This window comes from Gymnodraco acuticeps, unplaced genomic scaffold (assembly GCF_902827175.1).
Source record: "Gymnodraco acuticeps unplaced genomic scaffold, fGymAcu1.1, whole genome shotgun sequence".
Classification (NCBI taxonomy): Eukaryota; Metazoa; Chordata; class Actinopteri; order Perciformes; family Bathydraconidae; genus Gymnodraco; species Gymnodraco acuticeps.
The window spans coordinates 973,890-999,902 of NW_022992095.1; the positions used below are offsets into that span (position 1 = coordinate 973,890).

General features: G+C 43.8%; 1 protein-coding gene across 2 annotated transcripts in view; it reads left to right on the forward strand.

Annotated features, from left to right (window-relative positions):
• Positions 1-26,013, forward strand: part of mthfd1l (methylenetetrahydrofolate dehydrogenase (NADP+ dependent) 1 like) — a 48,321-nt gene that overhangs the window by 16,774 nt on the left and 5,534 nt on the right. For both annotated transcript variants that reach the window (XM_034202773.1, XM_034202772.1), the window contains 7 exons: positions 3,836-3,947; positions 13,061-13,200; positions 13,680-13,721; positions 14,907-15,010; positions 15,569-15,746; positions 16,482-16,589; positions 16,717-16,869. In XM_034202773.1, the coding sequence (XP_034058664.1) occupies positions 3,836-3,947; positions 13,061-13,200; positions 13,680-13,721; positions 14,907-15,010; positions 15,569-15,746; positions 16,482-16,589; positions 16,717-16,869 (837 nt within the window). The remainder of the gene's footprint in view (positions 1-3,835; positions 3,948-13,060; positions 13,201-13,679; positions 13,722-14,906; positions 15,011-15,568; positions 15,747-16,481; positions 16,590-16,716; positions 16,870-26,013) is intronic.

Consider the following 26,013-nt stretch of genomic DNA (forward strand, 5'->3'; position numbering starts at 1 on the left):
GTCTACGTGGCGTGCCGAAACGACCGCATGCATCTTTCCTGGGGAGAAGCAGTAGAGCATATCAGACAATCAGACATGGGACTGCTCTTAGGTTTGCATCCCTGTGCCGTCTGAAAATAAGCTTGGGAATGTTTTGTTAGTGTAGCACTGGGCTGCAGCTGGTGTAGTGGACAGTACAAGAGATGCTCACAAAGAGGAAACCAGGACATGATCTCCATCTTCCTGTTTTTGTTCATTTCCCTAGTCTTTCTAATCCTCTTGTCCATCAGCTGAAGAGGAGACACACTGCTTCTCATTGCTTTTCCCTTTCATTACCCTGTAGTGGCTTATTCATTGCCAGATACTATTTCCTTCATGTACTTACGTAGAAAGTCTACTGGGTCAAGTTAAAAGTTCAGGAGTTGCAAACACACATGGAAATCCACGCTATGTATGACGTGTGTTGTCTTTCCATTGGTATAAACAAAGAAATATGTTTTGACAGGATAGGTACAAAAATGTTGCTTTATACTTTTTCTTCTTATGTGAATCATTTATCCATGTACTCTTTCTTTGTCTTAATGCAGTTTAATGCAGCTGTAATTTCTACTACTACATTACATAGAGGAACAGACAGCGTTTGTCAGAGCGTTGTTAAATGGCTGATTTACTCCTCCGAGGGGAGGCTGTTTATGCAGGCAGTGGGAGAGGTATGCAAACAAAAGCTTAGAAAATCATGCAAGTCCTTCCCATCCTTCCTTTTTCCTCCCTCTCAAGGAATTCACATGCAGTGTAGTGTAGGTCAATTGCCTTTCCCCAGTTTTCTTCTTGACTAGTTTTCTTAGTAATTTCCTTTTTTAAAGTCGGTCATGAGTGCAGCGGAAGGATTGTGATGTGGTGCAGTCGACCTTTTCTCTGTATGCGTATTCTTTGTTGCCTTCTCTAAGTTACAGAGTTTGTCCCCTTAAGCATTTCAGCTCAGGTTTGCTTTTGTAAGCTGACAGCGGCTTTGAGCTTTAGCCTGTAGTGGCAGAGTTTCAACTAAGCTAAGAAGAATATACCCTTATTTGCTATTGTAAACAAATATTGAGGTATTTATATGTTTTGTCATGAACACTCTTAGATAGTTCTCCTTTTTAGACGGTAGTTTTGTTATTCTTTTAAACACTTGAATGCAAATGGCTTTAATGGATACAAAATCTTAAATCCAAGGTAACACATTAATGTTGTGAAAACACAACAAACCCAAAGAGATAACGGCACACTCGCAAAACTGTGTTGTGAAAATATCATGCCATGAATATCCATCCATCCATTTTGAGAACATTTCTGTGAAGTCTCTAAACCAGCTGTTTCCAACCCTAGTGGTCCGCAAAGGCATTGCAAGTGGGCCACCAAATTATTATTTATTTTTTTGTACAGGCTAAAAACACAAACATGGACATAACAATAACATATAGGCGATGACATTCCAATCTCAGACAAAAACAGAACAAAAACAGGAGAAATAAAGATCCTGTAGGATCACTTCAACATTTCACAAACAAAAATAGGTTGACCTCCAAAAACACAACATAGCGAGCATATTTATTGTTCCTTTAATCCAGTGGTTCTCAAAATGGGGGGCGCGCCCCCCCAGGCGGGCGCAGAGGCATGACAGGGGGGCGCGAGAGACCAGGAGGAACAATTGTTATTAAGAAAAATTAAAAAAAGATTTAAAAAAAAATAAAAAATCATATTTTGAAAAATTATTAAATCGAAAATAATATGATGCAGTACTATTACGTCTGGGTCTCTGTGTTTCATTAAAGCTCGGCTCTGTGTGTGTGTGGAACGAGCCATTTTGTGTGTGTGTGTGCGTGCGTGCGCGAGCGAGAGAGAGAGAGCGCACCGGTACCGGAGATCGTTGATGTTAGCTTCTGGTGCTAGCGAGCTACGCTAACGGATATAAGGAGTTTTTTCTACAACAAAGTGGAGGAGAGGCCTCTCCTGTCAGACTGAGAGACTCAGTGAGCTAAATGACTCTCTCAGTGTTATCTCAGTGGGTCACGTTTTGGTCACCATTAATGTAAACAATTATTTCCGAGGCACACGTTTATATGATCATTATAGTTATAAAAAAATAAGAGAATAAATTAAAAACAGGTATGAAATACTATATGACATTAAAAAATGTATAAAGTTTAAAAGGGGAGTGATTTTTAAAATATCCATAAAGAAATAGTAAATCTGTTTACAGTTCTGTGTTGAGAGATGTATCCATAGATCTCTTCATTTTGCTCTCAAAGTGCACCAGATTGATGCTTTTAATTTCAATATTTAAAAATAAATCTTCCCGGGGGAGCTTGCCCCCGGACCCCCCTATGTGAGGTCCACACACCACCTATAAAAATAGCACTTTACCCCTGCTAGTGCTTACACCTATATGCCGTGAGCTGATTATCGAGCCTTCATTGTAACAGTCACGGGTACACTGTGTGTGCGTGGGGATTGTTGCAGTAGAACATTCCACTGTAGCTACCGGTACATTAATGGGAAACCCTAAATGTTTGAGCACCCTCTATGAAACGTCAAGCTACCCCACAGTACCCCCAAAATAAATCTCTGGCGCCGCCACTGAGCCTGACTATTTGTGTTGGGGGGGCCCGACTTTGTTTGTTCTCCAAAGGGGGGGTCTGACAGAAAAAGTTTGAGAACCACTGCTTTAATCCCACTCATCGTTAGAGCTAATTATTTCCCATTTCATGGCGTGTTGAGCCACACTTTGATTTTTTGTGGCAATCATTTTTTCAAAAAGAAATTGTATTTTTAATCTACTCTTCAAACACCTTAAATTAAGATTACTCCTTGATTGACTTTTAAAAATATGTATTTTAGCCAGAAGAATAGTTGTTTATTTAATTTATTAACTGTGTGCGGTCTTCATCTAAAAGCCCAAATAACATATTAAAGGGTGTAAATGTAAATTCAATATTTGCCGCCAAATAATTTGCAAAACATTATGATTTGTGTGGAAACATTTACATTTTTAATTAATTTTTTACTTTCTCTTTCTTGATCCTCCTTAGGAACACCATTACAGTCCTTGACAGTGGTCTGTTCTACTGGATTAACAACGTGTCACATGTTCTGATTTGACCAATCAGAACTTTATTTAGCCTCCGTATTGTTTATGGTTGAATGTGAGCCGCGATAATGTTTTAAATTCTTAAGTGGGCCCTTAGTTGAAAAAGGTTGGGAACCGCTGCTCTAAACCATTTAATTTCATTATTTATATTAAAGTCATTATTCCATTTATACTGTATACATATTGTGGCTATTTTAAATGTATGTTACTTGCATGGGTGGTTTCTGATAGAGAACTGGTATCTAAAGTTTACAGAGAAATTAACATTTAGACTGTGAGGTCTTAAAGTCAGAGTTCTACTTCAAAAAATGTGACCTACTGTATTGCATTTATTATCAGAACTTAGTGGGCATATAACATGATCATGAAGTGTATTGCATTTTGCACTGTCTCGCTGAAAGTTACTGTACTAGCCTGAGTGTCTGAAAGAGGCAGCAACCTTTAGTTTGTGTGTGTCCAGTCTTAAGGGAGTAATCCTAAAATCAGCAGGGGAAGGAAGCTTGGCCCACAGTCAGGCTGCCATGCCAGTCGAGCACCTCTTAACTTGTGTTGACTGTTTAGACAAACATGCTGCCAGCCTAAGTGCAACCACACTTCAATAAGCTTCTCAAAGATGTTGAATTTAGAATGAAAGAACTGGAAAGTCCTTATTTAAAGTTTTTAGAGTGAGTTCCTGTTTTCAATGTTTTCTCAACTCCTGCATGTTTTGAGCCCCTCTAATTGTTGCAGGGTACGCCAGTGTTTGTCCATGCTGGGCCCTTTGCCAACATCGCCCATGGCAACTCCTCGGTGCTGGCAGACAAGCTGGCTTTGAAGTTGGTCGGTCGAGACGGCTTTGTGGGTAAGAACTCACCGTTCACGCATACAGATCTCACACACACACACAAGCTAAAGCAGATGCACACCCACAAAACCTGTGGGGATGACAGACAACAAGATGTTAACTGTAGAGTCTAGAAGCGCCAGATGTGGAATTTAATGCTTAAGCTTCCCTAGCAGGGTAGCTTAAATTATAATTTACAATTTTCTCCAGTCATAAACTTCAACTTGCTCCCCCGCTGCTGCAACCTTTGGCCTGCATTAATCTTAGTTCTGGCTCTGTTCGAACTGACTTGGTGTGCTGCCCTGGTGTCTTGCCACTGCGCAACTTTCTAGGAAACAGTCGGAGAGATTGCGTAAAAAAAAACACACCGGAGAGGAAGGAAGCTGATTGATAATCTTAAGAGCCCCTGGAATGCTTTAGAGTAAACCACACTAATCCCTTCAACGTCAAAGCATACTTGAATATTTCCATTTTTATCTGTCTATCTCTCCTGCTGCTCGCTTTCCGTCCTCCTTTACTTTGGCTGCAGAAATATGTGTGGAATTTACACGTGTGTGTTTTCCAGTGTGTCAGGTGAATTTGATGGACGTGCAAAGCTCATCAAAGCTTATATTTATGTGTATTTGGGAAAGGTTTTCTGTGTAGGAGGTCAAAGGAGAAGGGTGATTCACAACATTTACACAGGCTGTCACCTGTGAGCTGGGCAGATGCAGCGTGAGCAGAGTGTTGGGTTTCACAACACTGGAGCAGGTTTTATTCCATCCACCTGTGTGTTTGTTACCTGACTCTCAGGTATGTCAGGAACTCCACCTCCCTCCTCTTCCTCCCTCTGCAGCTGGGATACATGTACCCCCCTCTTTCTGCTCAGGCTCTTTCCCTGATGCCTTTTTTAACTGGCAGCACTGGAAATAACACCACAGCAAAGTTAAGAAAATGTATAATTCTGCACAAAGTCTTGAACAACAAGTCAGCTCTTTGTTTTTTACCAAGGTGTTATCTAGTGTTATGATCAAGTTTAAGGTTATAAACTGGATTTATACTCCGATTTAGAAAACTAGGTAATACAAAACAGATGTATCCTCTCACTTGATGATAAAACTAGAGAATGTACAGCTTGGGTCCTTATTTCTTAGTAATGGTCTTAGTTTTTATTGGTTTTGAGAATATTGTACACATCAAAGTAACGGTTAAGATCTTTAAACATGATGACAAAGTCAAACAGGATTTAGCTAGATTAGCTAAATCACTTTTGAGAGGGGCAATGGAAAACACACTCACATGTTCAGTATTGATTTATCATTGCACAAAAAACTTGCATAATAAAGGCAAATCCATGAACTCCAAATAAAACAAGTATAGTCTGTAAACTGTAGTAGAATTACGACGTTACTTCTTTGTCTGCAGTTCATTTGTTTGGTTAACTCTAACTGGTCTCGACAAACTTGTTTCTCGCACAGCAGGCTGCCATTTGTAGAAGAAAGCTCTTTGGAAAAAAACGTAGCTACTGACTGCAGAACATAGTCGAAGTTTGTAGGGACCAAAACAGACCTAACAGTAGGGTAAACTTGTATTGCTTGACTTATATAAACCACAAGGCCAGGAACATAACTCCAAATAAATGCGTATGCTGCTCCAATTCTGTTGGACGTGTGAATAAGCAATTGCCATCAAGTTTGCCATATCATCTTTCTTAGGGGATTACATGTCGTTTAAATAACCCGATATCACCAATTTAAAAACGTTCTCAAATGTATAAATCCTCAAACCTGATTAAAATAAGGAAGGAAGTACATAAACTCTCTGTGAACTCACTGAGGGTAGTTGGGGTGTGTATCAACATACTCGTGGCCATGCTTCATCTCGCTCTGTATCATTGTGTTTTTTTTCCTGTCACTTTGGAATCTGGACTTAAAATGGAGAAATGCTGCCAGTAGAGGGGTCGCTGGTGGATGAATTTCACTTGCTAGATTTGAAGGATTCCTGCATCATTAACAGTCTGGAGCAGGGGTGCCCAACCTTTTTTGAACCGAGAGCTACTTTTAAAGTTGCCAGTCTGCCGAGATCTACCAGTCCAAATAGAGAGGCGTAGCCATTGCTGACAGCCTACTACCAGGAAAATACACACTTCTACTTGTATAAAACTGACCTTTCTACGATGAATACTTCATAAAATACTGCAGATCCTTTATCTTACCTCTTTCTAATCTACACACATACAAGTATTTAACTGAAGTTACACAACAGTGTTGTTGATACAGAGTTGGAGTTTATTCACACGTCACATACTACAGTGGGTAATGTTTAAGAAACATTGAACAGTGCTGCCACATATGACACAGGGAAAAAAGAAAAGACTCTGAACCCTTTCTTTGCCATTATATAAAAATAGTGTTGCTACAAAAGTATAAATTAGGCTTACTAATAAGACAACTCAGATCTGAAGCTACACAGGAATTTGCTGCCAAAGTGCAATAAAAAAGACTAAATTAATAGAATCAAACCCTTTTTTGTTGCATTTTAGTAGAGTATAAAAAGAAATGCCTTTAAAATAGGATGCAAGCAACACTAGTTTCTTAACCTGAATTGATAATAGACTATAATCAATTTAAGTTTGCATTCTTATACCATTTTGTACAATAATTATAATGAATAAGTTCAAACTTACAGCTGATTAATAACGGTATCTAACTTTAGTTTTTATTATATCGAAAACCTGTTGAAATGCTTCTGTTATTTTTTACTGTCCCCAAAAAGCGCGTCGCAGCCTCCAGGAATGCTTTTCACAACTTCGCCGTCTTTGAAAGACTTCATGTGTTTCGCAAGAACGTGACTGACACGATAAGATGCTATGGTAGCAGCCTTGCTCTTGTTGTTGGGCCTGGTGAAAATGGACTGCTGTGCATTTAGCTGTCCTTTCAGGCCCCTCCCCTTTTGAGAGCGTAGGGCAGAATTAGGAGGGAATTCCGTCTCGCAGCGTTTGTGCACTGTTTTGAAATGCCGCTCCTAAATGACCCTTCTTCGATAAAGCCACGCTCGCATTGCAGATGAGACAGATGGACTTTGAATTGGAATAGATACAAAAATAATCATCCTCCCACTCGGAGTGAAAATTATATATTTTGGGCTCTTTTGCTTCTGCCATAATTGCGGTCTTGTGTGTGTGCGGACTGTCACTCCTGTTGAAAAGAGCCGGCTCTTTGAGCCGGCTCTTTTAAGTGAACCACGGGAGCCGGCTCTCGCCCGCGAACGAGCCATTTTTGCGGAGGGATCTAGATCGGCATGAAGGCACATTATGCAATGTGCACATTATCCCGTTTATTACATGGCCACATTCTCAACAAAGTAACGACATGACTCCCAATATTAATGGAAATGCTTTTATGGATTTAGAAAATGATTTTAGTGATTTAAAAAATAGTTTTATGTATTGATTTAAATTGACATGCATCCGCTAAGAAAAGTAGTCCGTTGTTACTGTTTGAACTAACGTAGCAACGGCAGGAACTGCTTCGATAGTGTTTTTGAGGAGCTTTTTGATTACAGATTTGAAAACATCGTTGCTTGCTTTAAAAGTAGCACAATTCATTATGTCAAACCTTGGAAAGTATCTAGATATCCCTGCCCTAATGCCAAAGTAACTGGCAACTGAATATGTGTCGCCGTTTGATGTCTATGTCTGGACCGCTGCGTAAAAAGGAGGGTTTCTGCCCCATTACTTCTCTTCTTACTTCTATAAAAATAAAACACGGAGGACGGAGATTCTCCCCCTCTTCTGACCGCCCAGCAGCTGATCTCAGAGCACGCTCCCCTCTCCTGCAGGGGGGCGTGGTCAGCTGAAGCTCACAGAATCAGCCCTCTGCAAAAACAGCTCTGGAAAGAGCAAATAGAGCGAAATGAGGCATGGCTAAAATGCAGGATCTTTTTGGTATTTAGAAAAAATATATATATTTATATACTTTATATAGGTCGATACAGTAGCCCCTTTTTTAAAATAGTTTTATAGGTGTTGCTATCTGTTTTGTGTAGCGTGGTTCTACAAGCAAGTCAATGCATTCATTGGGTGGTATCAGAGAGTTGCACGTGTCTGTAAATGCAATGAAAACAATTGGCCACAGCAAATCATTTATATTAAACATGTAATTTTTACTTTTGAATACTTCAGTACAAAGGATGTATTGAATAATTTAAGTGATATATGTGTACACATATAAATCATTAGTCAAAACAGGGCTACATTTGATTTAATTAAAAGAAGAGCCGTTTGGGAGCCGAAAGAGCCGGCTCTTCTTGGTGAGCCGAGCCAAATGATCCGGCTCACCAAGAAGAGCCGGAATTCCCATCACTACTGTTGACACGGACAACGTCAGCGAAATAGTGCCCACTGCCCACCAGCCACGCCCCGACACATGGGGTCACGCCGGCCAATCGCAAAGCTTTGATGCGTTCAAGTGCATTATTCTGGCACAGGAAGATTATGTCATAGGACATTAACGATAAAAACCGAATATATAATATTATATATAACCGACTGGGAATCTCGGCGCGATCGACCGGTCGATCGCAATCGACTGGTTGGGCACCCCTGGTCTGGAGTATTGAACGCAGATAACCCTCTGACACTGACTTACTGTAAGATTTCCCAAACCGCAGAGCCTCCCTAAACCGTGGTGGTCCATGGTCTGTGAGATATGATGATGATATGTTCAGCATGTCAAATATTTCAAGCTCTACACCAACATTTTAAAAACCATCTCAACATTACACCATTGCCATTGTTTTAACTTGTCTTTTAAGATATTCACTCTGATTAATTTGGTTATTTAAGTTAGTCAAATTGTCCTTAACTTCTTCATCTTAGATTTGTGTTTATAATGTGCATTTAAGCATGTTTAGTGAATCAGAATCAGGACTTCATATGCAAACCGGTGCACAATAAATACATTCCTCACATAGTATAATGATGTGAATTTAAAAGTAATACTGAAATGACAAATTGATTAGTTTGTTGTTGGGATAATTAATAAGAAACAATTGTTACGTACAGAAAATGGGCCTCTTCCAATACATATTTGCCAGTTTGATGTGTTGTATGCATTGTAACTTTAATATCTTTGTTTTATTACATTTTTAAAAAGACCACATTATTCAACAATGAAAATACCACCTTTTTTTCCAGCACAACTAAGCAAAATAAATCTAACTGGAAAACCCAAGCAGGAAATAGATGGTTGTGTTAGCCTACTTTCCAGTCCTTTCTGCAAGTGTTTTTTGGCACGGGTGCTGATACCAATGCTATGACTGTGGTAACACCATCTAGCTTCCTCTTCACCCACAACAACACCGACCTCTTCGTCCCCACCTGCTCTCGGTCAGTTCAAGGTTGTCCCGCAGAACAGGAAGCTTGTAAGTGTTTCCTCATGACATCCTCTGGGGTCAATCTCCTGCCTGGTGCACTGTTGTAGTGGAAAGCCTGTCATACTTACTGTCATTACATACTCATAGCCTTTGTTTTCACTATTCCCCCACCCCAATTATTTTTTCTCTGCATACTCTTGTTCTCAGTTTTATGGAAATATACATAAATCATAAACTTAGGAATGTGAGCTTTATTGGAAATCTGGTTTAGTTTAGTATAAAAGCCAGAGCTCTAGTGTTGGGCTGACGGGAACAATACGCTCCGTCAGTGGCCAATTTGTAGCCAAATAAATGTATTTACATTCTTGTTCTCATCCCTTTAGGCTTTATTTGTTGCTCTTTACTGAGAAAGGCTTTTTGCGATGGAGATGATGCAGCCAAGGCCACCCAAACTACAATTTCTGCGTAACGTCAACAATGTCTGCGTAACGTCAACAATGTCATTTATATTCCCAGAAACTGTTAAAGGGCCAGTGTGTTGTACAGTGGAGTTTTTATATCAGCTTCTTGTCACTTCCCACTTCTTTTCTCTCTTCCCACCTCTCTGCTAGCATCCTTACTTGAGTTGTTTTACTCTTGCATCTTTGGTGAAATAAATCATACTCTAACTACTAATGCAGACAACTCCAAAGAGCATGCAGAGTGACGCATTCCTTATTTGAAACACTCACTAAAACCTCAAAGAGAAGGTCTTTTAATAAGCGTCAGCCACACTCACTTTAAGCTACAGTGAATAAGTCATTTCTTACTGGGATCTTTATGTAAACTATATAAAGTTGCACAATTTACTGTAAAGATCTATTGTTCTTTGCAAATGCACAAACACATTTAAAAAACATTCATTGAATTGTTATCCTGATATGCTTCCGAGTCGAATTACATTAATATCTTTCAAATTGAATTAAATGATATGAGGGTTAGCTGATGGTAATTGTGTCCAATACACAGGCTGCCCACACACAGATTAAACAGACAATGTATATGTTAAATGAAATTGGTTGGACAACATACATTAAAATTGTCATATCTGCACAATAGGCGCATTAGGCGCATTCACACTGCGGTACTTTTCCCACAAAGGTTCATGTGAACTTAGTTCATGTGAACTCTTTAGTTCGCATGAACTAAGTACAGTGTGGGAAAAGTACCGCAGTGTGAAAGCGCCTGTCCCTGCTCTCTAGCAGGGACTTTCGTGGGGGTAAAAAGGTTCACATGAACTAATTTTAGTACCGGCTCTTTTTGGTGTGAACGCGATAAAAGAGTTCACATGAACTAAGTTCACATGAACCTTTGTGGGGAAAGTACCGCAGTGTGAATAGGCGCTTTCACACTGCGGTACTTTTCCCACAAAGGTTCATATGAACTAAGTACAGATCGCGTTCACACTGGAAAAAGTCCCTGGGGGTGGATTAGGCAAATGAAGCCGCTGACGTCACTTCTTCTTCTTCTGCTTTGGGTTTACTGGCAGGCCGCAAACCACTTCACGGCGTATACTGCCGCCCAAAGTCCCCGGCCGGAAGTCCCCGGAGTCAGCAGCTTCTACTGAAGCCTTCCGAGTAAATCGCCAGAACGCCGACACCTCCTCATCTCCACCGCTCCCATGTTTTATTTTGTGTTGCCATAAGTTAGTCTCTCTGCGTTTCTGCGCTGGGCTAATGCTAATGCTAATAATGCTAATGCGAGGATAATAAAATGGCGGCTTCACAAAACTTTTTGGGAGTTTTACGGGCGTGGTTTGCAATCCGCCCAGCCAATCAGAAATATAGCTCTTTTCTCACAAAGAGCCCCTCGAAAGTCCCTGCTCTCTAGCAGGGACTTTCGAGGGGGTAAAAAGGTTCACATGAACTAATTTTAGTACCGGCTCTTTTTGGTGTGAACGCGATAAAAGAGTTCACATGAACTAAGTTCACATGAACCTTTGTGGGAAAAGTACCGCAGTGTGAAAGCGCCAATGCGCCTAATCACACTCCGGGGACTTCCGGCCGGGGATTTTGGGCGGCAGTATACGCCGTGAAGTGGTTTGCGGCCTGCCAGTAAACCCAAAGCAGAAGAAGAACAAGTGACGTCAGCGGCTTCATTTGCCTAATCCACCCCCAGGGACTTTTTCCAGTGTGAACGCGATCTGTACTTAGTTCATGCGAACTAAAGAGTTCACATGAACTAAGTTCACATGAACCTTTGTGGGAAAAGTACCGCAGTGTGAATGCGCCTTATGATTCCACTTGTGGCTGCTTGTCTAGAGTTACTGGAAACATTTCAATTACACAAACTAAGAAAAAAATGTATTTTAATCCAAAGAAATATTCTGCTTCAACCAATATTTGTTTAGCCTTTCAAATAGAACATTTTCACTGCTTTCTTGCCGTACACAGGGAGTCACGCTTTGACAAGCCATATTCGTTAAAGAAAGCTGATTTAAATGACAAAGCATAACAAATGTTCTCTAACGAATCACTTTAAATTGAGTATTTTGTTTAGGAACAAACAACAGTTGATACAGTTATAGTGCTTTGTTTTTTTTACTGAGAATTGTTGCTAAGTTATGAAATGGACTGTTTAAGCTTAAAGGTGGGGTAGGTAATTTTGGAGAAACCAGCTCGAGTGCGCTAGAATTTGAAAATACACAGCCGGAAAAAATCTGCCACTTCCTTACAGAGCCCCTCCTCCAACACACACGAACACGCACATGACCAATGAGGGCACGAGATAAGTTTGTGCACAGATGGAAGGCTGACAGGCAAGTAGGCCATCCAGTTACTTTAGCCGGGCCGGCTAAAAAGTGTATATCGAGCCGGTTTCTCAAACTTACCTACCCCACCTTTAACTAGTGTTTTATTGAAAACTAAGGGCTAAAACACACTTAATGTATACTTTTTTTGTTAGTTAAACATCAACATAAAGTTCTATTGATGGTTTAGGTGTCACAAATGTAAGTAGCTAACAAAGGGTCACATTGACAAATTAGTCACATGGCAGGGTCATGTTGCATTTTTTTAATAAAAGATTAAACCGCCCAGAGAACACTAAAAAGCAGATCTGGAGGTTGACCTGTTTGCCGTTATATGTGCAGCTTTTTTCTCCCTACTATGGTTCAAATACACCAGAAGTCGTTAAACCTTCGATACACAAGAAAGGCTTGAAATCAACCTTAACTCTAGCTTGAGCCCGCCAGCAAATGTTTCAGTACAATGGTGCCACACACAACACACAATAAGTAACAGGAAACCTTATCTTAACAAGGCCTTCACTCCAGGTGGACTATTTGCTTTGCTTGGATCCTGTTCAAGAGGCCTGTGTGTAGGGACGTCCATATCAGAGGCGCTCCGTCTTTAGGGAACCTCACTGTGAATACATTACTCAGCTCGGTGTTGCTGTTCAGACAGAAACACAGTCAGACTCTCTCTTTTCCCCATGATTCTTTAAAGATGTCTGCCTGAACCCAGCTGTGAATATAAAGTTGGTTTGAAGATAAATGTGGTTAAAAGATAATTACATTAAACAAATAGGTAGAGAGGATACTAGATGAGATCAGCATATGTAACATATCACCATAACCCTCAACAACCTTTTTAATTCATGTGCAGGATTAACTTGGCAAATTCTTCACCTAAAGAGTACACACTGTTTACCTCCATTTTGTATGCTGAACATAATCGTATTTAAACCCAGTAAACTTAGTTAGAAATGTTAATCTTTTGAAATCTGTTCCCTCACAGTGACAGAAGCTGGTTTTGGAGCAGACATCGGGATGGAGAAGTTTTTTAACATCAAGTGTCGGGCTTCAGGGCTGAGGCCAAATGCGGTGGTGCTGGTTGCAACAGTCCGAGCATTAAAGATGCATGGCGGTGGCCCAAATGTAAGTTTACATAACACACTGTAAATTAATTGCACCAGATGTCTGTATATTTTCAGTCCATAATGCTGCCTTAGACTTTCATAATGTGGAATGCAGCCTGTCTTTCTCCCATACATTTTCTCAACAGATGTTGTACAATTAAACAATCAAAGGCATAGGTGTTTTCAAAAGCCTGAACTAGAATATCACACTGTTATATAAACAGTCTCAATCACCCGACGTCAATGAAAATGTGCTTTGAGTGGTCATGATAAAAGCTGCTGGATGGTTAAAAACTGTAACTCAGTAGAAATTGATAAGTAAACTAGTTTATACAATCTCTGAAAGTTTCAGTGTCCTTTTTAATGAATAAATACTCCATCATGTGGTTAAATAAATATGGCCAAAAAACTAAACTAAATGCTATATATAATAGCGCACTGAAGAATGTGAGATAATACTGAAGTGTGTGTTTATTTGTTTTCTTTGTGTGTTTACAGGTGTCTGCAGGCGCACCTCTTCCTAAAGAGTACATTGATGAGGTATGAGCGAATAAGCATAAATCCACACACGTATACACATTTAAAAAAAAGCATAGCCACTGTAACCAAAAGGAGTAAGAAAGGAAACATAATGACATCAACTTAAAATCAAGTTAAGTAATGAACTGAGCTTGTTTTATTACATTTAGTGGTAACGGTCAGGATGTTCTGAGGAAATGTAAAACTTTCAAACGACATCGGCTAATGAACAATCATGTGCTCAATAACATCACGCTGTTTCTGTGACTGTGTGTTGTTGATTGACTGACACGAGATCATGCGCTTGGTATTCCCATCGTGACTTTAAAGAAAGAAAAGATCGGGATGACTTGCATGGAGGTGACTCACGACATATTGGTGCAACACAGTCAACACAGTCAATACACACAATATTTCATATCACCCATCAAATCCTTTATGCTAGGTGTGTGTGTAGCATTAGCCAAGGGAAATAAGCCATCATTCCACACATATATATAGATTTTACAGAGATCAGCTGTATTCTCTCAGACATTTGATTCCCAGCCTACAAGCATACATACATCCCCCACTAACATGGTTAAGAGCACTTATTTGATTAACAGCACAAATACAACCTTTGCTTTGGGTTTCCGGGTTCGTGTTTTTTTGCAAAGTGGAGGTGGGATTCTTCCTGTGTATGAGTGTGTGTTAGTGTGGGTTGGAGCTCATATCTGGCTAACATCACTGGCCAGGTTCAGCTGAGTAAATAATGAAGCAGTATAAGTTAATTCTGAAGCCTGTAACAAGAACCAGAAGTACTGGGGAAAAACAGAGCCAGGGAAATTAATTTATGGGACCTTCATGACCTTTCTGCTCTGAGCCAGGGGCTGCATGCACACACACGTGCACACACAGGCACGCACGCACACACACAACACACACAGTGCATGATTGGATTACTGTGGCCGAACTTGGGAGTATCTGGCTGCACAATATGCTATTAATGTGCTCTGTAGTAACTGGCCTCCTGCACATGGTAGTATACAATTTAAGAATGATACATGACTAACTGCCCACAGTAGGATACTACCCGTTTTATTCTATTAGGGTATTTCCAGAGCGGGAGGGGGTAGTCCACGTTATGCCGTGAACGACCAACAAGCAGTTTAAATACAATGATAAAGCGTTGACCTTTTGACCTCCTTCTGTCTTTTTCTCCTCTAGAATCTGAGTCTGGTTGCAGGCGGATGCCGCAGCAATCTCAGGAAGCAGATCCAGATAGCTCACCTGTTTGGGGTGCCGGTCGTGGTGGCGCTCAATGTCTTCAAGTAAGATGCATGCAGACACACACATTCACAAAATTATAAGCTAATACAAGTCACCAACTTTTCAATATATGCATAGAAATGGATCGTAAAGTAGTGGTAGTAAAGTGTTTCATGTAGTTGATTTGCAGGATTCGTTTTTATTCTTACTCAAGTACATCTGTAATAAAATATATTAACTACTACTCCAGTTACTTTGGGATACTCACTACTTTTACTGATACATTTAGCTGTTTAAAAATGTTTTAGATTTAGCTGCCAATTGTCTAGCAGATTAGATAAGAATTTTTTACGAGGCAAATTTAAACTCTTTATTTTTTACTTTAACATGAGTCAATATAACTTGAAGTAAAAATACTTCTCTTTGAATAATACAACTACTTGAGTACTGGTTTCTGTTCTTTACCCACCACTAAGGAGCAGTAATAGGATAGTCTGCACATTCCCTGAGCACACAAAAGCACCATTTTGTAACTTTAATATGTATCTTAATCTCAATATGTAATTTGTCACCATTACAAACAAGCACTGCTTACAATGTTTCCTCTGGTGATCCTGTAGGACGGACACCCAGGCAGAGATTGACCTTGTGTGTGAGATAGCAAAAGAGTGTGGAGCATCTGAAGCTGTGCCGTGTCACCACTGGGCGCAGGGCGGCCGCGGCTCCATCCAGCTCGCCAAGGCTGTCCATGAGGCTGCCAGCAGAACCAGCGACTTCCAGTTCCTGTACAACACAGAGGTGAGAGCAGATACTGTAGAGGGAAAATCACAAAAAAGTCTGTTTTTCAGTTTATGTGCACTCCACATCACACTTGATTTAGTTGCACATTGGACCAGGATTTGCAACCAAACTGCTCTCGATGTCATAAACTATGCTTGTGTGAAACTGAGATATAAGTTGAGCACAACATAAGTGAAAAACAAAACTCTGCACATAGTGTAATGTACATCATTCTGTATAGTGAAGCTCAAAAACCCAGGTAAAGTAACTATAAGCAAGCTGTGAATGATGCTGCTACCAGAATCAGGGACTGCAGAGAAAGATGAAAAACTAGAAAGTAACTCAACTTTTGCAGACCTACACAACGGCCAAATATCACAAATTGAATAAAGAAATAATTTATGTTTTTGCCCTGGGATTCATATCCTCTCCAAATTGTAATGTGTTCTGCCGTGGCCCATGCTATACCCTACCACACATTTTCATGAAAATTGTGCCAATAGTTTTTTCTGAAAAACAAACAGACTGAACCGAAAACATATCCGCCTCGATGAAGCTAATAAAGGAATGCAGTGTCTATTATGAGACGCACAGTAAAAGTCAAACATGTTCAATTATTTCATTTGCACTGTGTAGCCCTGGTTAACCCTGACGTCACACGGACGTGTAATCACAAATCTAATTTGCTTGATTACTTCCTTTTGAGTGCACATGTTGTTTCCACCTGCTTCTCATGCAATGTTTCCCCCTTAGATGCCAATAGTGGAGAAGATCAGGACAATTGCCCAAAAAGTGTACGGAGCTGATGACATAGAGCTGACTCCAGAGGCCAAGGCTAAAATTGATTACTACAATCAACAGGTGAGATCATTATAAGCACTGACTTTCCCATTGTCAGCTGCTCACCTCCTCCTGTCTTTTTGTGTCTTTATAACTTACACACATAAAGACATATTAACCAATCTTGTTTTCTCCATCCTATATTTAGGGATATGGTTCATTGCCCATCTGCATGGCCAAGACTCACCTGTCCCTGTCCCACATGCCTGACAAGAAGGGCGTACCCACTGGATTCGTTTTGCCAATCCGAGATGTTCGTGCTAGCATTGGGGCTGGTTTCATTTACCCACTTGTGGGAACGGTACGTAACGGTATAGTGCAACAGCTCAGAGCAGTATGCTAATGATGACTTCAGCCTGAGTGACGTATAGCTCACTGAGACAGAGTTTTCTTAAATTCCATTCAAAATGGCATTTTAAAAGTCTTAGTAGAAAATGTGCCCGCAGGAAAATGAATGATTACATTTCTACGTAACTTCGGTGTTGGGCAAATAAGCAGCCGTTTGCATCAAGTTCTACATATCAACTCAAACGTGATCATCTTCCAATAATTAAGTCAAATCTGAAACAAGTTGGGCATGTTTACCCTCAAAGATTTATATGCATTTTGTCTTTGAACCAAAGATTGTTGTATTGGTGCATTACAGATTATCTTTGAAAAGTTTTATGATAGAATTAGTTTTGACTGATAAGCGTCGTAAATAAACGGATGTGTGTACAAATCAGTTCTATTTCATACCTACTGACCGCCAGAGGCGGTGCTTTAGCACTGGATATCTTCTGTCTCGCGCATGCGTAGGTCGAATATTTATATCAACAAAGTCACGTGTGACCTCGTACGACCCGGAAGGCATAAGTTCCGGTGCCGTCGACGAGTTCAGTCCTTTTTCATCTTCTCGCAGCGTAGGTTACTACTTTATGAGTAGAAGCCAAAGCTAGCTTACTGAACAATTAAGATCCTAGCTCATCGCTATCTGTAGCCTTGTGATCGTTAGATCGGAGCTGCGGGCTAGAAAGACGCTCGCCCTCCAAAGGCTGCGACGAGCTAGCTGTCCGTCCTCCCAAGGGAGGGGACCGCGGTATTCACCGCTCGGATCTTAGGAGCTCCGGATCGGTAAAGAGCGGACGCTCCTGCACGTCAGCCGGCGCTACCGTTTTTGCTGTTTGTGCTATATATTCTCAAACTAATGAGATAATTGTATACAATTAGCCGAGGGCTCTCGCTAATTGTCACTGCGCAGTTAGCTGAGCGCTTTCGTTCAAGCTAAACTGTTACTACACTAGTGAAAAGAGTGTCTCCGCACCTCTTTTCACTACAAACATTTGGTTACTTACCTGATTCTATCGTCCAGTTAGCTGAGTGCTAGCCGTTCAAGCTAACTGTTACTGCACTAGTGAAGAGAGCGTTTCCGCCCTCTTCTCACTACAAACATTTGATTCTATCGTACCTGATTCTATCGTCCAGTTAGCTGAGCGCTTTCGTTCAAGCTAGACTGTTACTGCACTAGTGAAAGGAGCGTCTCCGCACAGCTATCGTCCATTTAGCTGAATGCTAGCCCGTTCAAGCTAACTGTTACTACACTAAGTGAAGAGGGCGTCTCCGCCCTCCTCTCACTACAGACATTTAATTCCTTACCTGTATATCGTCCAGTTAGTTTGAGTGCTCCCGTTCAAGCTAACTGTTACGGCGCTAGTGAAAGAGTGTCTTCGCCCTTCCACGGTGCACAATTGGTTCCTGTGCCATCCTCCAGTTAGCCGAGTGCTCTGGCTCATAGCTAACTTACTACAGCGTTAGTGAAGAGAGTGTTTCCGCTCCCCTCTCCTTGCACACAGTTGGTTTCTGTTCCATCCTCCAGTTAGCTGAGTGCTCTCGCTCAAAGCTAACTCGCTACAGCGCTAGTGAAGAGAGTGTTTCCACTCCCCTCTCCCTGCACACAGTTGGGTTCTGTTGTATCCTCCAGTTAGCTGAGTGCTCTCGCTCAAAGCTAACTCGCTACAGCGCTAGTGAAGAGAGTGTTTCCGCTCCCCTCTCCCTGCACACAGTTGTCTTAAGAACCATTCCATCTCATGTTAGCAGAGTGCTTTCGCTCAGGCTAACTCGCTACGGCGCTAGGGAGAGAGTATTCCCGCTCTCCTCTCACAGCATACATACCACTAACTGACCACACACTTGTTCGCACCCCAGTTAGCAGAGTGCGTACGCTCACGCTAACTACTTTGTGCTCACTCCCCTCCATTGTGGAGTTTGTTTCCTGGCCAGTTATTTACAGTCAGCTGAGTGCTTCCCCTAAGAGTGGTGCTATGTTTAACGGCTGTAACACCTGTATGGCTTCTCTGCAACCAGAGGATGGCCATGACCTTTGCCCCTCTTGTCTTGGCCTCGAGCATCTGAGGGAGGGCCTTTCGGAGGACTCGTGCATGAATTGTACCATCATGCCTCGTGCGGTAAGAGCTGCTAGACTAGCCAGGGTTGAACTACTGACTGAGGGTGGCCTTCCCCCTGCACAGTCGACTACATCCCAACCTACCCGTCCTAGGCGTCGGGCAGCAGAGGCTGCAGGTGCCCCGCCCAAGAAAAGGACTAAGCCTGATAGGCTGTCCTCTAGGGTGGACCGACTCACTACTGAGGTTGCCCAGATGAAGTCAATCCTCTTGGCTCTCCATTCTGGTGTCCGTACAGAGCACGCCGCTGCACCCAGTCCACCCATGCCTGAACTGATTCCAGAGGACGATGTGTTCTCATTGGCAGCTTCAGCCACTCAATTTAATGAGTATGAAGGAGAGGGCCCGTCCCAGGCTTCTGGGCCTGGCTCCTGTACCTCAGATCATGTATCCTCGGGGGGGGCGGATGTCGGCTCCATGAGTACCGTCATCCGCATGGCACTGGCTCGCCAGCAGTTGGATGTACAGCAGCCCGAAACAGTGCCTAGCAGTGCGTTCTTCAGGCGCACTTTGGCACCCGCCACCCTTGCAGTTCCTCCCTCTTGTGAGTATCTGAGGGAGTTACATGCATGCTGGAGGGACACTAAGACTTTTTCCCGTCTTACGTCCGATGGCCGAGCCCTAGCAGCCATGCAAGATGAGGCAAAGGTCGGCCTTGATCACATGCCGGCTGTGGAGCCTACCATTGCTTCCCTCATAGTTTCCCCTGATGAAGCTCTGAGGTCGGAGGCCAGGTGCCCTCGACCCCAATGTCGGGTCACTGATGACCTGCTCACTAAGGCTTACGATACAGCGGCACGCATGGGCCGTATAGGCAATTCCCTCTCTCACCTCATGCTCGCCCTCTCAGCTTCCCTGCAGCAGGAGGCTCTTAGCGCTTCTGCTACCAGCCTCAGTGACGCCTCATTACAGGCGTTTGCTCTGATGTCAAGAGAGCTTGGGCGCCTGATGTCCACTCTCGTCCAGACTCGTCGCCAGGTTTGGCTGGCACAGTCACCTTTATCAGAGGCATGTAGGAGGACTCTCCTTGCTGTCCCAGTGGAGCCCGGGGAACTGTTCGGTTCAGCTGCCATACAGGTGCTTGAACGGACTGTCCAAGCTAGTCAGACCAAGCAACAGTTCTCAGCTCTTCGCAGAGACATGCCCCCCCCGGTAGGCCGAGAGGCTCCGCATCTGCCTTCCGAGGCCGCTCCCGTCCACCAGCTCACCCCGGTACCCGCCTGGGACCTCGGTATCCCACGAGGGGGCCGGCCCGCTACCGTCCTGTTAACTCGCCACCAAGGCAGCCTCGGTATCCGGTGCCTAACCATCGCCCCCCCAGAGGCCGGGGGGCAAGGCGCTGAGGGTCTGGGGCCGGCTGTCGGTTATTTCTCCCAGCAGCAGCTCAACTACTGGGTAGCTCAAGCTTCAGACCTCTGGGTGGTTTCCACCTTAACCCAAGGGTACAAGCTTCAGTTCCGACGCCGACCCCCAGCCTTCAGCCGGGTCAAAATGACCACCATAAGCGACCCGGCAAAATAAATCGCCCTAAACCAGGAGCTGTCAGTCCTCCTTGCCAAAGGAGCAATCGAGCCTGTAGACCCCATCTCAAAGCCCGGGGGCTTCTACTCGACCTACTTCCTGGTAAGGAAGAAAGGCGGTGGACTTCGCCCAATCCTAGATCTAAGGGGACTCAACAAGTTCCTAAAGATCTTACCTTTCCATATGCTGAGCACAGCGGACGTTCTTCGTACCGTTGCCAGGGGGGAATGGTTCACGTCCACGCTTATTTTCATGTGCCTATTGTACCTCATCACAGGCAGTTTCTTCGCTTTGCCTTCAGAGGCCGTCATTTTCAGTTCAGGGTGCTCCCATTCGGACTCTCCCTCTCCCCAAGGGTGTTCACCAGGTGTGTCGCGGCAGCCCTATCACCCCTGCAGTCTCAGGGTATGAAGATTCTGCCATACTTAGACGACTGGCTAATCTGTGCACCGTCCCGGTTGCAGTCAACCCAGGACACGGCTCTCCTTCTCTCTCATGTCACCCGGTTAGGCCTCAAGGTGAACATGGAGAAGAGTTATCTGAACCCCTCTCAGAGCCTAACCTTCATTGGGGTGGCTCTGGACACAGTCACTATGCGGGCCTGTCCATCTGCTCAGCGCCTGGACAACATTCTCCAGCTTCTTCCCCTCTTCAAAAGGGGCAGGTCTCTGGCATTTATCCGGTTTCTCCGCCTCTTGGGCATGCTGACAGCTGCCTCAACTGTCATTCCCTTGGGCTTGTTATCACTGCGCCCTCTGCAGAGATGGCTGAACGGCCTCCACTTAGACCTCAAGTTGCACAGGCACAAAAGAATCAGGGTGTCACAACAGTGCCTCTCCACTCTATCCCCATGGAGGGAGAGGTCATATATGTCGAGGGGCGTGGCCATGGGCTCCGTCCCTTTCCACAGAGAGACCGTTACGACGGATGCCAGCCTCTCGGGATGGGGTGCGGTGTGGCAAAACAGGACAGCCCGGGGGCAGTGGTCTGTTCTGGACGGCACGGAACACATCAATGTGCTAGAGCTACGAGCTGTGCACCTAGCACTCAGGCACTTCCTGCCATACCTAAGGGGGAGGCATGTGCTTGTCCGCTCGGACAACACTACAGCGGTGTACCATATAAACCACCAAGGGGGCACCAAATCTGCACGCTTGCTAGAGGTGTCCCAGACTCTCCTGACCTGGGCAGCTCCTTGCCTGGCCAGCCTACGGGCAATGTATCTGTCCGGAGAGCAGAACCAAGTCGCAGACTTCCTCTCCCGTCATAAGCCCCCACCAGGGGAGTGGCGGCTTCATCCAGAGGTGGTGGCCAACATCTGGGGTCTCTTCGGCAGGGCAGAGGTAGATCTCTTTGCCTCGAAGATGTCGACCCACTGCCTCCTGTGGTTCTCCTTGAGCGAGAAAACCAGCCCTGGCTCATTCATGGCCAGGGTGTCTTCTCTATGCCTATCCACCCCTCCCTCTGATCCTACCAACACTCCTCAGAGTGCTTCATCAGGGCCACAGGCTTCTTTTGGTGGCCCCCTTCTGGCCAGCCAGGACTTGGTTCTCCCTGCTGCACAGACTCTGTTGCGGGACACCTTGGCGTCTCCCCAACAGGAAGGACCTCTTGTCTCAGCTGGAGGGTCAAATAGGGCACCCCGACCCCTGCCGCCTCCAGCTGTGGGTCTAGCCACTGGAGGGCCCGACCCACTGCTGAGCGACTGCATAGAGCCTGTCAGGAGGACTATTCTCAATGCAAGGGCACCATCTACTCGTAGACAGTACGAAAACAGGTGGAAACTGTTCTCTGACTGGTGCCAAGGGTGAAATGAGGACCCAGTACATTGCTCGGTGCCTACTATCCTTGAGTTCCTACAGTCCCTCCTGGATGACGGCCGGTGTCCCGCTACCGTCAGGGTGTATGTGGCTGCTATATCAGCCCAACATGCAAAGGTTGACAACAGTACAGTGGGGAGCCATAGACTGGTATCCCTCTTTTTAAGGGGAGCACTGAGACTTCGCCCCCCGAACATCCCAAGGGCCCCTTCATGGGATCTGCCCTTGGTGCTGGATGCCCTATGTTCGCCTCCCTTTGAACCCTTGTTAGAGGCAGAACTGAGGTGGCTCTCAGCCAAGACTGCATTTCTTCTTGCCATCACCTCAGCAAAGCGTGTAAGCGAGCTTCATGCTTTGTCTGTAAACAGCTCGTGTCTGAGGTGGAACTCAGATGGCTCAGATGTCACCTTATGGCCGAACATAGCGTTCCTCCCTAAGGTGCTGACACGCTCTCACTTTAATCGGCCTATCCAGCTGGCAGGGTTTGACCCCCCATCAGGAGAGGGGGAAGAGAGGTCAAGACTCCTATGCCCGGTGAGGGCCCTTAGAGCTTATGTCCAGACTACCGCAGGCATGCGTCAGTCTGACCAGCTCTTTTTATGTTACGGTGGTCCTAGAAAGGGCCATGCGCTCTCAAAACAGCGCTTGTCCCACTGGATCGTGGACGTCATTGCCCAGGCATACAGGGCGAATGGCCGTCCCTTGCCACCCAGAGTAAAGTGCCACTCTACCAGGAGTGTCTCCACGTCATGGGCGACCTTGAGAGGTGTGCCCCTGGAGGACATATGTGCTGCGGCCACATGGGCATCTCCGAGCACATTCGCCAGATTCTACAGGGTGAATGTTGCCGCCCCTCACCCGCTGGGTGTGGTCCTCCTGCAGAGTCCGCCTAGACCATCCTTATAAGGTGAGTATTCAGACTTCCTCGTGACTCTGTTGGTATAGGTCATCCAGTGCTAAAGCACCGCCTCTGGCGGTCAGTAGGTATGAAATAGAACGATAGTTACGTATGTAACTACGGTTCTATGAATACTGGATGACCGCCAGAGTTCTTGGTCACTCGGAATTTCGTGTTTCTGCGAGAAGATTCCATAGGACTGAACTCGTCGACGGCACCGGAACTTATGCCTTCCGGGTCGTACGAGGTCACACGTGACTTTGTTGATATAAATATTCGACCTACGCATGCGCGAGACAGAAGATATCCAGTGCTAAAGCACCGCCTCTGGCGGTCATCCAGTATTCATAGAACCGTAGTTACATACGTAACTATCGTTGTCTTGGGAGCCTGGTCTTAAAGTGCCCGGACTTCAAAAATGTTTGTCTTGATTACTTCTTAAGTGTCTCCAGAGAGCTAGTAGTTATGTTCATGACTCCAGACAGCTCTGCGACCATCTCCCCACATGGGATCATGCTAGGGCTGAACGATTAATCGATTTTAAATCGAAATCGCGATTTGTAATGATGCGATTATCAAATTGCAAAGCCTGTGATCTTTTTTAACTTTTTTTTTTTTTTTGACTATTTTTTTTAATTTATTCTTGTGAGTCAGTCATCCACACCAATCAGAAGTGCTGTGCTCCACATGTACCAGCCATTGTTAATCAATCAGAAGTGGCCCATGATAGAAGGTGATAGACAGATTGATCCAATCACCTGCCAAGTACTTCTGAAAGTGCCTGCCCTTTCCAAATGGCTTCCAATGGAGCTCTCCTAGATGGTTTGGTGAAACAAACCATCTGAGTCAGGTTAGTACTGCTCCATCACATGTTTTACATCTATTACAGGGGGAATCTTAAACTGAAGCTTGACTTTAAAGCAACCTAACGGAAGTTTCATGTAAGTTTAGTTCTTTCACTCGTAGCTCGGGCTGCGGGGGTGCTAGAGACGGGAGTACGTTGATACGACCTTCCTAGCCGGAGTTATGGCTGCATTTTAAAATAAACTTCCGTTGGGTCGCTTAAAAATAAATATCGCAATTCGAATCACAATATTTGTCAGAAAAATCGCAATTAGATTTTTTCCCAAAATCGTGCAGCCCTAGATCATGCAGGTGCTATAAACATTTCTCGTCATACTTCATCCTCTTGTTTTCTTGACGACCTTATTACTGAGCTGGTTAGAGGTGAGCTGGGCTAGCTGGAGCCTCTCTGCCGATGATAGGCCAGGCAGGAAGGAAGCAGCTTCCTGAGCATTTTGCCTCCTGCTGTTTCACCAGCGTGCCCTGAGGGATGGACTTTGATACACTGAGGTTGAGGTGTCAAACGCCGGGCATGCTGGGAAAGGTATGGCAGTGTCTGTCCAGTCTCCAAACCCTTGCCTTTGATCTGCTGTGGCCCACGGAGCCGCTGGCACGTTGACAACCCTTGAACTGTGACTCCTCACCCAAAGGAAGTCTCCAAAATGCTCTTTGAACTCATTGGCTTAGCCTCCGTCTATCAGACTGATCCAAAGAGATTCTCCAGCCTCAGCTATGACAATTTGAACTTTTTTTGGGTTAAAACGTCAAGGTTATTCAATTTTCCTGTCCTTTACAGTATCGCTAGAGGGTTATATTTCAGATTTTTTTTTTAAAGATGTTGAAAGAGACCCATTAGGAGGAAATGTAGCGGGTGAAAGTAAAGCAAGAACAGAGGCTAGCGTGTGAGCATCTACATACTGTTACATGAACTTGAAGCAATCATCTCATTACATAAAATAAAAAGTGTATTATCTTCCTTTTTATTAAAAAGAAAACCTAAACATAATTGTGCTTCTTCATAATATGCTTTTAATTACCAAACTCTGAGGTCATTAGAGACTCCAAAAAGTGGAAAAATCTCACCAGCCAAACTCCTGAAGCGGTTAGCGTGAGTGTGAGAGAAGAAGGAGAGTTTGAGGGGGTTAGGGGTCTTTACAGGGTGAATAATCAGGAAGGGGCTGATGTCATTCTCCAGATATGTGAGGGAGGGGTCGCTAGCAGAACAATAGATCTCTTTGGAGTTCATATCCCGTTAGAGCTGCCCCACTGCAGATTTATAGAAACCCCCCTCTATGGCTAGATATTCCAGGATTGGTTAATAATTGACAAGATGTAAATTGGCTAAAGCGCTGTGATAACATCTAAGAGAGAAAGCACACATAGGATGAAAGTAGACCTTCATTTATGTGGTGAATTTAATGACCCAAAGACCAGCTAGCTCAGTAAATCCAGGCAGCTCTTCCTCTTTGAAACTGACCTTTTCTTCAACTGCAGTCTTACTTCAGTTACAGTAAAACTAATGTAGAGATGTAACATGACACTGCGGTTGTATTGATATATATTTTTCTGGTAGTTAATATTTATGTAGTCACACTTAACCTGAGCCCTAAACAACACTCAGACTTGTCTCTGTGAAGTTCAAAGTGCTCCCTCTGGGAAGCAATTCACTCTCAGGTGAGAGTTCAAACTGCAGCCGTGAACTCTTCGATCTCATCAATGTAACTCCACCTGTCTAGTCACCAGGTAATTATGTTCATCCATTTTGACAAGAGCCATTGGATGAACTTACAGCCCAACATTAGGAGCATCAATGACCCTGTTTATTAAATGTTTACTCGCACGCTTGCCGTTATTTTAACATTGATCTCCTTCTAACGCTCCATTAATTTTAAATGGCACGATTTTATAATCCCCCTCAATCC